The sequence below is a fragment of the Podarcis cretensis genome (assembly GCF_951804945.1).
Source record: "Podarcis cretensis genome assembly, chromosome: 8".
NCBI classification, from domain to species: domain Eukaryota; kingdom Metazoa; phylum Chordata; class Lepidosauria; order Squamata; family Lacertidae; genus Podarcis; species Podarcis cretensis.
The window spans coordinates 10,026,605-10,038,110 of NC_137177.1; the positions used below are offsets into that span (position 1 = coordinate 10,026,605).

The 11,506-nt window shown below is 45.5% G+C and overlaps 1 protein-coding gene across 1 annotated transcript; it reads right to left on the bottom strand.

Moving 5' to 3' along the window:
* Positions 1-3,579: 3,579 nt before the first annotated feature.
* On the bottom strand, positions 3,580-10,655 carry APOC1 (apolipoprotein C1). Its single transcript, XM_079985844.1, has 4 exons — positions 10,499-10,655; positions 8,345-8,422; positions 5,439-5,589; positions 3,580-3,898 (listed from the first exon to the last, which is right to left on the bottom strand). The coding sequence occupies exons 2-4, from the start codon at positions 8,397-8,399 to the stop codon at positions 3,823-3,825; spliced, it is 282 nt and encodes a 93-aa protein (XP_079841970.1). The 5' UTR covers positions 8,400-8,422; positions 10,499-10,655; the 3' UTR covers positions 3,580-3,822.
* Between the last annotated feature and the right edge of the window lie 851 nt (positions 10,656-11,506).

Here is an 11,506-nt window from a genome sequence, read left to right on the forward strand (position 1 = left end):
ATGCAGGCTATAGCGATGGACATGCTATGTGATCTGATGGTGAATTTGGGGTGACCCAATGCAAAAATCCTGAGGATCCATGGGCTTTTACTTCCCCCCTCCCATGCAGCCTCCTTTATCTCTAGCGCCAATCAACTGCTTCCTTTCAACACTCCCTTCCCTCTTGTTTGCCTTAGTGTCTTTTTCTTAGCTGGAGCAGTTTTTTGCTCCTCCTTTTCTTCTAATTTCTCTCCTCATTGCTTTAGTCTTCTTGTCTCCTCTTCTTGCAAGTTCGCTGTCTTTACCTCCCCCCTCCCAGGTGGCCTCCTTTATTGCTAGCGTCCCTTATCTCCCTCCCTGATCGCTTGTCGATTAGCGGCTTTGTTTCAACACCCACTTCCCTCTTTTTTTTAAAAAAAAAAAAAAAAAAAGCATGATCTGCTTTTCTCCCCTGGGCAATTCGGCTCCAGGGACCACACATTCGCTCCATAAGATGCACTGACATTTCCCCTTACTTTTTAGGAAGAAAAAAGTGTGTCTTGTGGAGCGAGTGAAAAATACGGTATCTATGTTGGATATTCTCTCTCTGTGTGTGAGAATCATTTGTTCCAGAAACAGAGAAGAATGGAGAAGAAGATTCAAGAAGCAGCAGAAGGCTGAGATTGTTTTGTCTATGCAAGGACATTTTCTGTGGGAACTCGGCCCTCCAGCTGTTTTGGGACTACAATTTTCACCATTCCTGATCACTGGTCCTGTTAGCCAGGGATGATGGGAGTTGTAATCCCAAAACATCTGGAGGGCTGAGTTTGGGGATGCCTGTTCTAAACCATCTATCAGAGGTTGATGGATTGATCCAACAATCTAAGCCCACCACCCTCCAAAGTCCAACCTGGAAAAGTGGGTGGGTCCATTCACCTGTCCATCACCTGATGTCACAGTGATACCAGGCAAATGACACCTATTTCAGGCTGTGTACATACTAGACTTCAAACACGTTGAAAGTATATTCTTTGCCTCAAAGAATTGTGGGTGCAGTAGTTTACTCCTCACAGGGTTACAACTCTCAGCAAATGTGCTTTGAAGGTCTAGTGCATATACACAGACCTGAGTTCAGGAGCAGGTTGCTCTAAGTGACGACCAGGTGATTGGCAGTTGCAGCAACCTTCTTTGAAGATGCTTGGCATTAGGATAGCACCTTCAGAAGAGGTTAGCTCTTGATCAGGATCATGATTAATGGGAAACCCTTTGCAGTCTCTGCAGAAGGAAAAATTAAAAGCAGAGCATTTTTCCCTCTGCAGAGGAAGCGGATTGAAATCAAAGCTGTGTCTTCCACCCTTGCTTGGATGCACCGGGGAATTCCTAACACAACAACAAAGTTCAAAGAAATGTGCATTTTGAGGGATGGTTGTGTTTCGGTTTATTCCTGCATCTACAGGGGTTGGCTAGATGACTCTATGGTTCTATGTATTGTTTTGCAAAGTGTGAATTAGGCAAGTTCACTTTTAAATGCAAACTGAATCAAATTTCTCTCCCATCTTGTTGGGTCGAATTGCAGTTATAAAAATGAATGTATTGCCTAGAATGTTGTTCTTGTTCCAAACATTACAAATATTGGATAAGATGGATTGTTTCAAGAAGTGGCAGAAAGATATCTCCAAATTTGTCTGGCAGGGCAAGAAGCCTAGAATAAAATTTAAGATATTAACTGATGCGAAAGAAAGGGGCGGATTTGCCCTGCCAGACCTTAAACTGTACTATGAATCAGCAGCTTTCTGTTGGTTGAAAGATTGGCTACTTCTTGAGAATACTGATATATTGGACTTAGAAGGTTTTAATAATTTTTTTGGGTGGCATGCATACTTGTGGTATGACAAGGTTAAAGTTCACAAGGGTTTCAAAAATCATATTGTCAGGAAAGCATTATATAATGTCTGGATTAGATATAAAGATTTGCTGGAAAGTAAAACTCCGAGGTGGTTGTCGCCAATGGAGGCTAAAGCCGTCAAAAAACTTAATATGGAGGTTAATTGGCTGAGATATTGGGAAATTTTGGAGCAAGAGGGGGACAGATTGAAATTGAAAAGTTTTGAGACGCTAAAAGGGAAGGTAAGAGATTGGCTTCATTATTATCAGATAATGGAAGTTTTCAAAATAGACAGGAAAATTGGCTTCCAGGTGGAAAAATCAAAATTAGAAACTGAATTGCTAGAGCCCAGTACTAAGAATTTGTCAAGAATGTATAACCTGCTGTTGAAATGGAACACACAAGATGAAGCGGTCAAATCGGTAATGATTAAATGGGCACAGGATATTGGTCATAACATTATGTTTGTTGACTGGGAAAAGTTATGGACCACTGGGATGAAATTTACGGCATGTAATGCCTTGAGAGAAAATATTATGAAAATGATTTATAGGTGGTACATGACCCCAGTCAACCTTGCAAAAATCTATCATTTGCCCGATAATAAATGTTGGAAATGTAAGGAAATGGAAGGAACGTTTTATCATCTTTGGTGGACGTGCCCAAGGATTAAGGTCTTCTGGGAAAAGATTTATAATGAACTGAAAAAGGTACTTAAGTACACTTTTCCTAAGAAACCAGAGGCCTTTCTCCTGGGCATAGTCGGCCAATTGGTGTTAAAGAAAGATAGAACATTTTTTATGTATGCTACAACAGCAGCAAGAATACTCATCGCGAAGTACTGGAAGACACAGGAGTTACCCACCATGGAAGAATGGCAGATGAAGGTGATTGACTACATGAGTCTGGCAGAGATGACGAGCAGAATCCGAGACCAGGGAAGAGAAATGGCGGAAGAGGATTGGAAAAAATTTAAGGACTATTTAAAGAAATATGCAAAAATTAGTGAATGTTAGGTTGATGCCGGATGAGAAAATAGGGGTTGATAGTGGTAATAGATAAGTGAAAAGAAAATGAATGTTATTAAAATTAAATTGAAATAAGGGGGGATTTGCTAAAAAATCACTGACATGAGAATGCAGAAAAGGGAAGGCATGAGGAAGTCGGGAAAGTAAGGTATAAGAAATTAAGATCTGAAATTATATGTGTTTTATGTTTTATTGTTTTGTACTTGTGTTTTGTTTGTGTTGAAAATTTTGTGGAAACTTTAATAAAAATTAATTTAAAAAAAACAACAACAAATTTCTCTCCCATCTCTGTTTCAGGGATCTGGGGAAAAGACTGGATTTTGTACTTTTTCCAACTTAAAACAGTTAGTCCAACCTCACTCTGTTTCTCTAGCATACATGCACACATGGTCTCAGATGCAATTTTCTTTGCGAATTCACTCCTCCGACTTTCAAAGTTGTTTTGTGAGAGAAGAGGATGGGGCATATCCTTTGAAGCTCAAACAACTTCGGAGTCTGACCGTGTGAAAATTTGAACGCACATGAAATACCTTGCGGGAGGGGAGAAGAGAGGAAGAAATAGTTTTGCTGGTGGGACAACTTCAGGAAATTGTTTGAGAACTTGGGAAGGGGGAAGGAACCCAAATCACAATTCTTCCTGCCCTGTGATGAAACCTTTGGAAGAAAACCTAATCAATAAACAGATAACCATTGCAATAACAATCAAGATTACAGAGCGAGGAATCTTCTGTTTATTTGAGGGTAATAAATGATTCCAATAAATGCATAACAAAAAAATAGAAAATGGAGGAGCCGAGGAGAGGTGTGGCCATGCTGCCTGCCTCCTCCTCCCAGATTTTCCTGCACCTGGAGAGAAATAGATGTTCCTCCACTGCAACCTGCTGGCGGTGGAGAGTCATATGCAGATCTCCCTTCCAAACAGAGGTGTGCGGTGGTGGGGAAGGGGTGGATTCAGGCAGATCCGTCGCTGGAAAACGTCGCCTTGACTTTGTCCTTCACCTGCTGGAATCTTTCAGAGAGCCAGTTCCTGCCAACGGGAAGGCAACAGTGAAGGAGCCCTGCCGCCCTCGCCAGGGTCTGTGCAAGACACGGCACTTGATCGAGGTGGGCACCCTCCCCCCTCCCACCCCCCACGCTACCCCTCCTCCTCTCCCCCTTCCCTCAGTTGGCTGTTAAACAGTTCTGCCCCCTCTAATGAGGAAAATAAGTGAGGAAAATTCTCAGGGATGATTCACACCCTGGCCGGCACTTCCTTGATCTCCTGCCCTCAAGTAGAAGATATACAAGCATGATTAGTCGCACCAACAGGGTAAAGAACAGCTTCTATCCGTGGGCTGTTAGGCTGCTGAATGAAAAGATAACAACAGGGCAACTGACTTTCGGGTTTGGTGGGTGTGCGTCAGTAAACGAGGGGAATTAAGACTAAGAGAGCTGAGTGGGGGGGGGTGCTCGTGTAATCTCACTGTATACAAGTTGTACAAGTGACAATGAAGTATTTCAATGATTTCAATAATGTAATGGCGGCGGCGGCAGCAGCCTCCTGAAGTCTGCCTTGCCCCCTTCTCTACCTTGCTCAGAGGTGAGCAAGGTCCTTCTTCAGGGGGGGGGGCATTCTGGGGGCGAGGGGGCCTGGTGGGGAGCGCCTGCATAGCCAGCAGTTCCCAAGAGTGTCTAAAACAAATTTCTAGCTGCCGTGGCAAAGGGGCAGTGACTGGGGAGAGTGCCTTTTTGCCCTGCCACGTTCTGTCCCGTTCTGCTCTCTCCACCTACTGGTGGCTGGAGGAACTGTTATTTCTCTTGAATACCCGTCGAGATTGGGGAAAGATGTTGCTCTCTGCAGATCCTTGCAGTAGCCCCCTTTCCTTTGCAACCCCCCCCCCCCGAAATGCAGGGTCTGATGCCTTCTAGCCAATCTAGCCGGAATCTAGTTGGAGCCCAACTCTGCACTCTGAGAGAGGAAATATAAGAACCCGCCTTATACTTAGCCTGAATCTAGCTCCATCCATCTAGCTCAATATGGTCTACTCTGACTGGCAGAGGTTCTCCGGGGCTTCAGACAGTGGGCATTCCCAGCCTTTCTCTGGAAATGCATGGTGTTGAACCTTCTACATGCAGAGCCACTATGCTACAACCCACAGGAGCTTCCGGGTTCCTTCTGGGCCTTAATGAGAATTGGTGAAAAGCCATAACTCAGATTCATTGAGAGCATGACTTTGTTGTTGTTGGAGCTTCTTTTTGTCCCATCCCACTTTCTAAGTAGTTTAGGTGAGATATTTTGCTAGGCTAGGGGGCTCAGGGCAGGTTCTATGGCGCACAAAACTCTGCTTCATGTGTCTCAGCAGTTGCCCCCTCTGACGTTTTGCCCACACTATGGCTCTGAGGCACATTTGATGCACACCCTTTCCCTCAAAGAATTCTGGGCACTGTAGTTTATCCCTCACAAAGTTAGAATTCCCAGCAACCATTAACAAACTGCAATGCCCAGAATTCTTTTTTTGGACTGGGAGAATTCTGTGCGTACACAGCCCTGGATTTCAGGCCTTGCAAGGAAGCCACCGGAAATTCACCTGGCTTTGGTGATCGGCTCACTGTTGTGGAACTCCTGGAAAGCTGTTTTGGTCTTCTCTCCAGCGCTGTCAATAAAAGTCTGAACATTACGCTGGAAGTTCTCAAACCTTTGAGACAGGGAGGGTTCTGTTGGCTCAACCTCAGTGGAGGCTTAGAGAAAGCAAAGAGAACAGCGGCAAAGTCAGTGAGAAATGGATTGCACAGCTGGGAAATTAAACATATCTGGTTTTGCAATATGCCCTGACTGCCCTCTTTCCTCCTGCTGTTCTCTGATTCCACCATCTCCTTTCTTTCCCTGGTTGACCCTAAACACGTCCTTGTGTTTTATCTTCATTGATATGTATGATTCAAGCGAACCAAGGTTATGCAAAACTGCCCAAAGCTAACCTTGGTTAGTATGGCTCAATCACATCTTATGTGTAAGTAGCTAGCGTGGTTTCAACCTTGCACGGTTGAACCAAGTGTCAATTGAACCAGGGTATGCAAAACTGCTAAAAACTAACCTCGGTTAGTTAGGGCTGCCATATTTTGAAGAGCAAAAAAGAGGACACATTTGCCAACTTCTACTTTTAACTATGGATTGCCATGATGACACTCATTTTTAATACCCCTACTATATATAGGCTATAGAAGCTGTGATATATTGCTAGTATTCATGTTCTTAACTTTCAACAATTTCCATATAAATTTTGATTCTCGCCAGTGCTGTAGTATCTGAAACCTTCCTAACCTTTATGTAGTTTTTCAATTTCATTGTTCCGCAAGGGACAATGACAATAAAGATATCGTATCGTATCGTATCGTAATGGCTGAAGAGGTGATAATGGAGAGACTGAACTCTCTCGTGCCACTTACACAGTCAGCTACCAGACAAAATATTCATATATTTCCAATTATATGACTCCAACCTATTATGAAGAAGTCTGACGTAAAATACAAATTACAGCCAATTGAACTTTTCCCTTTTTTGCATAATAATGAAAGGCAGATTCCTGCCCCACACAACAAAAGGATGCATAAAGGTACCTAAATTAAAAAGTCAGGAAGAACGTATCCTGCCCACATAGTAAAAAACACGCTTTTTAATTTCCATGCCCTAGTTCAAAAGCCACTTTAAAACCCACAAGTGTTGAGAACAATAAGCAAAGGGAGAAGGCAATGTAAAGGACAAAACAGAAATATGAAAAGGCAACCTGGATTGTGGGGGTGAAGCAATTGCTTCTATAGTGGCAAAACATACATGTGCACCTACAACTCTGAGCCACCGTAGCATTAAAGAGAGATGCCTCCTCTATTTCTTTTTAAAATGCACAGATTGGGGGATGAACACCTGCATTTGATGTGGGCAAACATGGGAAATAACCACAAGGAAGGGGGGGGGAGAGAGACAGAACATGCAATCGACTGAGACAACACGTAGCGCTAGGAAGCCCCAACCTTGGTTACAGTCAGCGCATATGTAAAGCTGAGCCATGGTTAAGTCTGACAAGGGAAGGGAGGCTCATTCATGTCAAAGTGCTGAGAATGAGACAAGAGGCGGAGCCTGAGCTCTCCCAAACTCTTAACCAGGGTTAAGGTTTCAACCATTAAACCATTAGCCTTTGGCGTTGGGCCATGGGGCTGCTGTATTACCCCAAGGGAAGCAAAGTGGTGTGTATGGCTGCTACCTCTGTGGTCTAGTTTTCTCCTCTGGAAGAGAGAGAGAGCATCCAGGAGGTGGGGCAGTCTACCTGGTTATGGCTCTGCATTCTAGATTTGAGGCAAGAAGTACCAGCTAAAGGAGCCTGGAAGAGCTGCTGTTCTGTGCTCAGCCAGAGTGGAAGCTGGGATGGAGCAAAGACAGGGAGGTACCCCAGACACACAGAGAAGTGAGACTGGGGATCCCTCTGCTCTTTCTAAACCCACCCCACGACAGTCGAGTGTAAGGGGGAGGTTGGATTGCAGCCTGTGTATTTTGATTCATGAAACAAACAGGATTCCTCTCATAAAGCGCACACCACAAAACTCCACAATGGGAAATCATTTTGATTTTGATTTCTTTAAACCTGCGATCTCTAAGGTTCCTCCTGCTATCTGTTAGAGACGTGCAACAGCAGGGATCGTTCAGTTTGCGACTTAAGGGTTAATTCTGACACTAGCAAGCAAGCCAAAAAAGGAACTGGTGGAGGTGTTGCTTAGCAACTAAACGTAGTGGCATGCTCTTTGCTGAGATAGCACATGCTGTGATTGGCTGTGAAGTTCTGGAGGAGCTTTCCTCTGTATGTTCGGCTGAATGTCTTCCTGCCCTGCACAAGGCCTGAACTAAGAAACACCCCCCACACAAAAAACACCCCTCTCTAGTTCTTTCTCCTCAAATTATACAGTGTTTTGTTCTGTTTTCCTCAGTAAAGTTTTACCAAGTCTTTTCTCATTGTATAAGTGACTTTGCTAACACTCTCCAGATCATGTCCCCCCCAGCCCACCTCCCCCTCTTATTTTTAAGCCTCTGTTGCTTCCAAGCCTCACACCCACTGAATATCAATGCCTAACACAGATCCTGCCCACAATCTTGGCCAGCTGCAGATCCAAACCCAGCACTGATGGGAAGCCAAATGTTCTCTGGTCAGGGGGAAAAAAAAGTGTTGGTGCTTTCATATGAGAGTGAAAAAATTACATATGTTTCCCAGCTGCAGTGATAGGATTTGCACAGACATGTCAAATGGGAAGAGCTGTCAGAGGGAGGGGCTTATTTTGAGCCCGGTGTGTGTGTGTCCGGGAGCAGGAAGGTGTGGCAAGGATCCTTTGCCAAACCTGCGCAACTAGAGTTTCCAAATTAGCCAGTGGAAGGCAATAGATGCCGTCTAGCCTGTTCCAGTTGCATTGGTGGCGCTGCATAATGAGCTAAGAAAAGGTTTTCGGCTCCTACCTGTCACAGCAAACAAAGCCATGAGGACCACTGCAACGGAAACCGCAAGCTGCATGGTGTTGGAGGGTTTTAGAGTTCCTGGGGGGGGGGAAAGGAAGGAAGAAAACGAGGGCATATATAGGTGGAACTGGTTAATAACGGTGACAATGGTGTTGAAACACTCATGTGCTGCCTAATGAGTGTGCCCAAGGTTGCTTCCACATAACTAAGAAATCCTGACCTGTTCTCACAAAATTTGTGTGGAGCTTCGATGCCATCAGCCGTTCATTGAGCATTCATTCTGGTTCGCCTGCAGGGAGGTGAGATGACATTGCATCCAGCCAGCTATATCACCTCACACTTCCCAGGGCTTTCCCCATTACTTTCCTTCCAGCAAGAAGTCCAGTTTTGAGAAGTGGGTTTGTTGTACTTCAATCGTGCAGCCTGAGTTTGCTGGTATGTGATCAAACCCCACCCAGAACTAGCAACACCCTGGAAGCACCGTAAGAGGGCACAGGGGCAGGGACTGGTTTAAAAGAAGAGAGAGTTGGCAACCCTTGCAGCAGAAATCTTCTGCACCTTTACCAGGTTCAATACACATTGTAAAATTCTCAACAACGCTGCAAATGGCTTCTTTTTCTTTCCATGTGCTTCTTCACTGCCCTCCCATCCCGTCTCTGATTCCCCACCTCCACCCAGAAATGGAATGATGTTCTGCCTCCTCCCTTGAAGGACGGCGACAGACAATTGCCACCTGTCACCTGAAAAGGCACCGGTGTGTTTCACAGCTCGCCAGCTGACAGGCAAAGCTCCCCCCCCCCCCCCCCAGCATAGCAATGCTGTTATGGAAGGATCCTTCACCAGCTGAATTTTTGCCTGGTATGAAACTCACGATGGCATGAACTCTCCATTAAGGAAGGAGGAAAGGCAGGGGTCAATGCAGCCATGATAGATGACTCATAATAAATCTGAGTTGCGTGCATGGCTGTCTGCTCTTGGTTTAGAAGAGCTTCCGACAGCGATTTTGGGGAGGGGGCATGTCAAAGATTCACCTGCTTCATGCAGCTGTTAAAGGCATAAAAACACAGGAAGATCCTTTTATACCAGTGGTTCAGTATTGCATACTCTGGCTGGCAGCTGCTTTCCAGTGTTGCAGCCTGGAGACGTTCTCACACCCACCTAGAGAGGCCATGGATCGAACCTGGGATTTTATGCATGCAAATCAGGTGTTCTACTATGGCTAGGAAGGGACAAGGGTGGCGCTGTGGGTTAAACCACAGAGCCTAGGACTTGCCAATCAGAAGGTCGCGGTTCGAATCCCCACAACGGGGTGAGCTCCCGTTGCTCGATCCCTGCTCCTGCCCACCTAGCAGTTCGAAAGCAACCAGTGCAAGTAGATAAATAGGTACCGTTCTGGCGGGAAGGTAAACGGCATTTCCGTGCGCTGCTCTGGTTCACCAGAAGCGACTTAGTCATGCTGGCCACATGACCTGGAAGCTGTATGCTGGCTCCCTTGGCCAATAAAGCGAGGTGAGCGCCGCAACCCCAGAGTCGGCCACGACTGGACCTAATGGTCAGGGGTCCCTTTACCTTTACTACGGCTAGAAAATTGCAACCCTCTGTTAGTGGCAAAAGCTAAATCAACATCTTGGAAAAATGAGGCAAAAACCTCTCTCAGGGTTGCACTTCATTGCCACCTCCCTCTGCCCACTAAACTTTCTGAACCTTGCTCCCCTCTTCTGAGTCTGTAGTCCCGTCTGTTTGCCCCCGCACCACTCCCCAATCCTGTATTTTGCTCGGTCTCATGTTCTTAGATTTGCTTCATTTTTTTAATTTAAAAAAGGCGCTGTTGTTGTTTTTTTAGAAGCAACACAGCAGGCAGTCATTTCACAGGTGAAGCTCTCCCTGGCATGGAGATGCAGCAAAAGCAACAGCTTTCCCTGCTGAATTTCTGTGCAGTAAATTCCCACTGTTAAAGACGCAGGCCACTCAAAGAGAGAAAGTGCTCCATCTTCGCACACTTCTCATTTAAGATGCCATCGCCAGGGGCTCTGCATTAACTTGCCACGTCTAGATTTTGAAATAATAATAATAACTTGACTCTAATTTAGTCACTCCGTTTGAATTCCCCTTTCCCCACATGCCAACTGAATCCATTTCTATATTTCCACTTACTTGCAGCTGGGAGTGGAGACGAGAATCCAAGGTGAAATCAGAATTCCTTCCCAGCTGCTGCTGCTGCTCCCTATAAACCTAGTACCTGCCTCCAACATCCGCCCCTCGGAGGGCAGCAACCTGAGCTTTGCTGCTCTTTCTCCTCCCCTCCGCAATTGGGAGGTTGCTCCATCCCTTTCAGGAATTTAAACCGCAGCCAGGGATGCTGTAAGAAACGAAGGCATGTGTGTGTGTGTGTGTGTGTGTGTGTGTGTGTGTGTGTGTGTTGGCGCACAATCCCATTTCCTCAAACTTTAAAGTCACTGGGAAGTTGGGGGTGGAGGAGAGAGAAGGAACCACCTTCCACGCAGCCCAGTTTGCTTGTACTTTTGGTCTGCCTGAGCAGTTTGCAAAAAGGCTGGGGAAAAGAAGAGGCCAGCCTCCCTTCTTGAGGCTTCCCGGATAGGGTTTTGCCTCTAAGATGCTTTCGTGATCTGGAAGGATAAATAGCCCTGAGGCACAGTTAAAGGATAGCTCAGCTGGTTAGAGCATGGTGCTGATAACACGAAGGTCGCAGGTTCGATTCCCCTATGGGATATAGCTGCATATTCCTACGTTTCAGGGGGTTGGACTAGATGATCCTAAAGGGTCCTTCCCAGCTCTACGATTATATGAATAATGATAATAATTTATTATCTATACCCTGCCCATCTGGCTGGGCTTCCCCGGCCACTCTGGGCGGCTTCCAACAAAATATTAAAATACAGTAATGCATCAAACATTAAAAGCTTCCCTAAACAGGGCTGCCTTCAGATGTCTTCTAAAAGTCTGGTAGTTGTTGTTCTCTTTGACATCTGGTGGGAGGGCGTTCCACAGGGCGGGTGCCACTGCCAAGAAGAGATTATGGTCTCTCAAGTCATATTTTCCCCCCAGTTTTTAAGTACACACATGGAAGCACTTGCGCCTGATTCTCAAAACGCTCAGTCTGTGGGGTTTCCTGAAGGTCTCAGATTTGGAATTTACATTTTC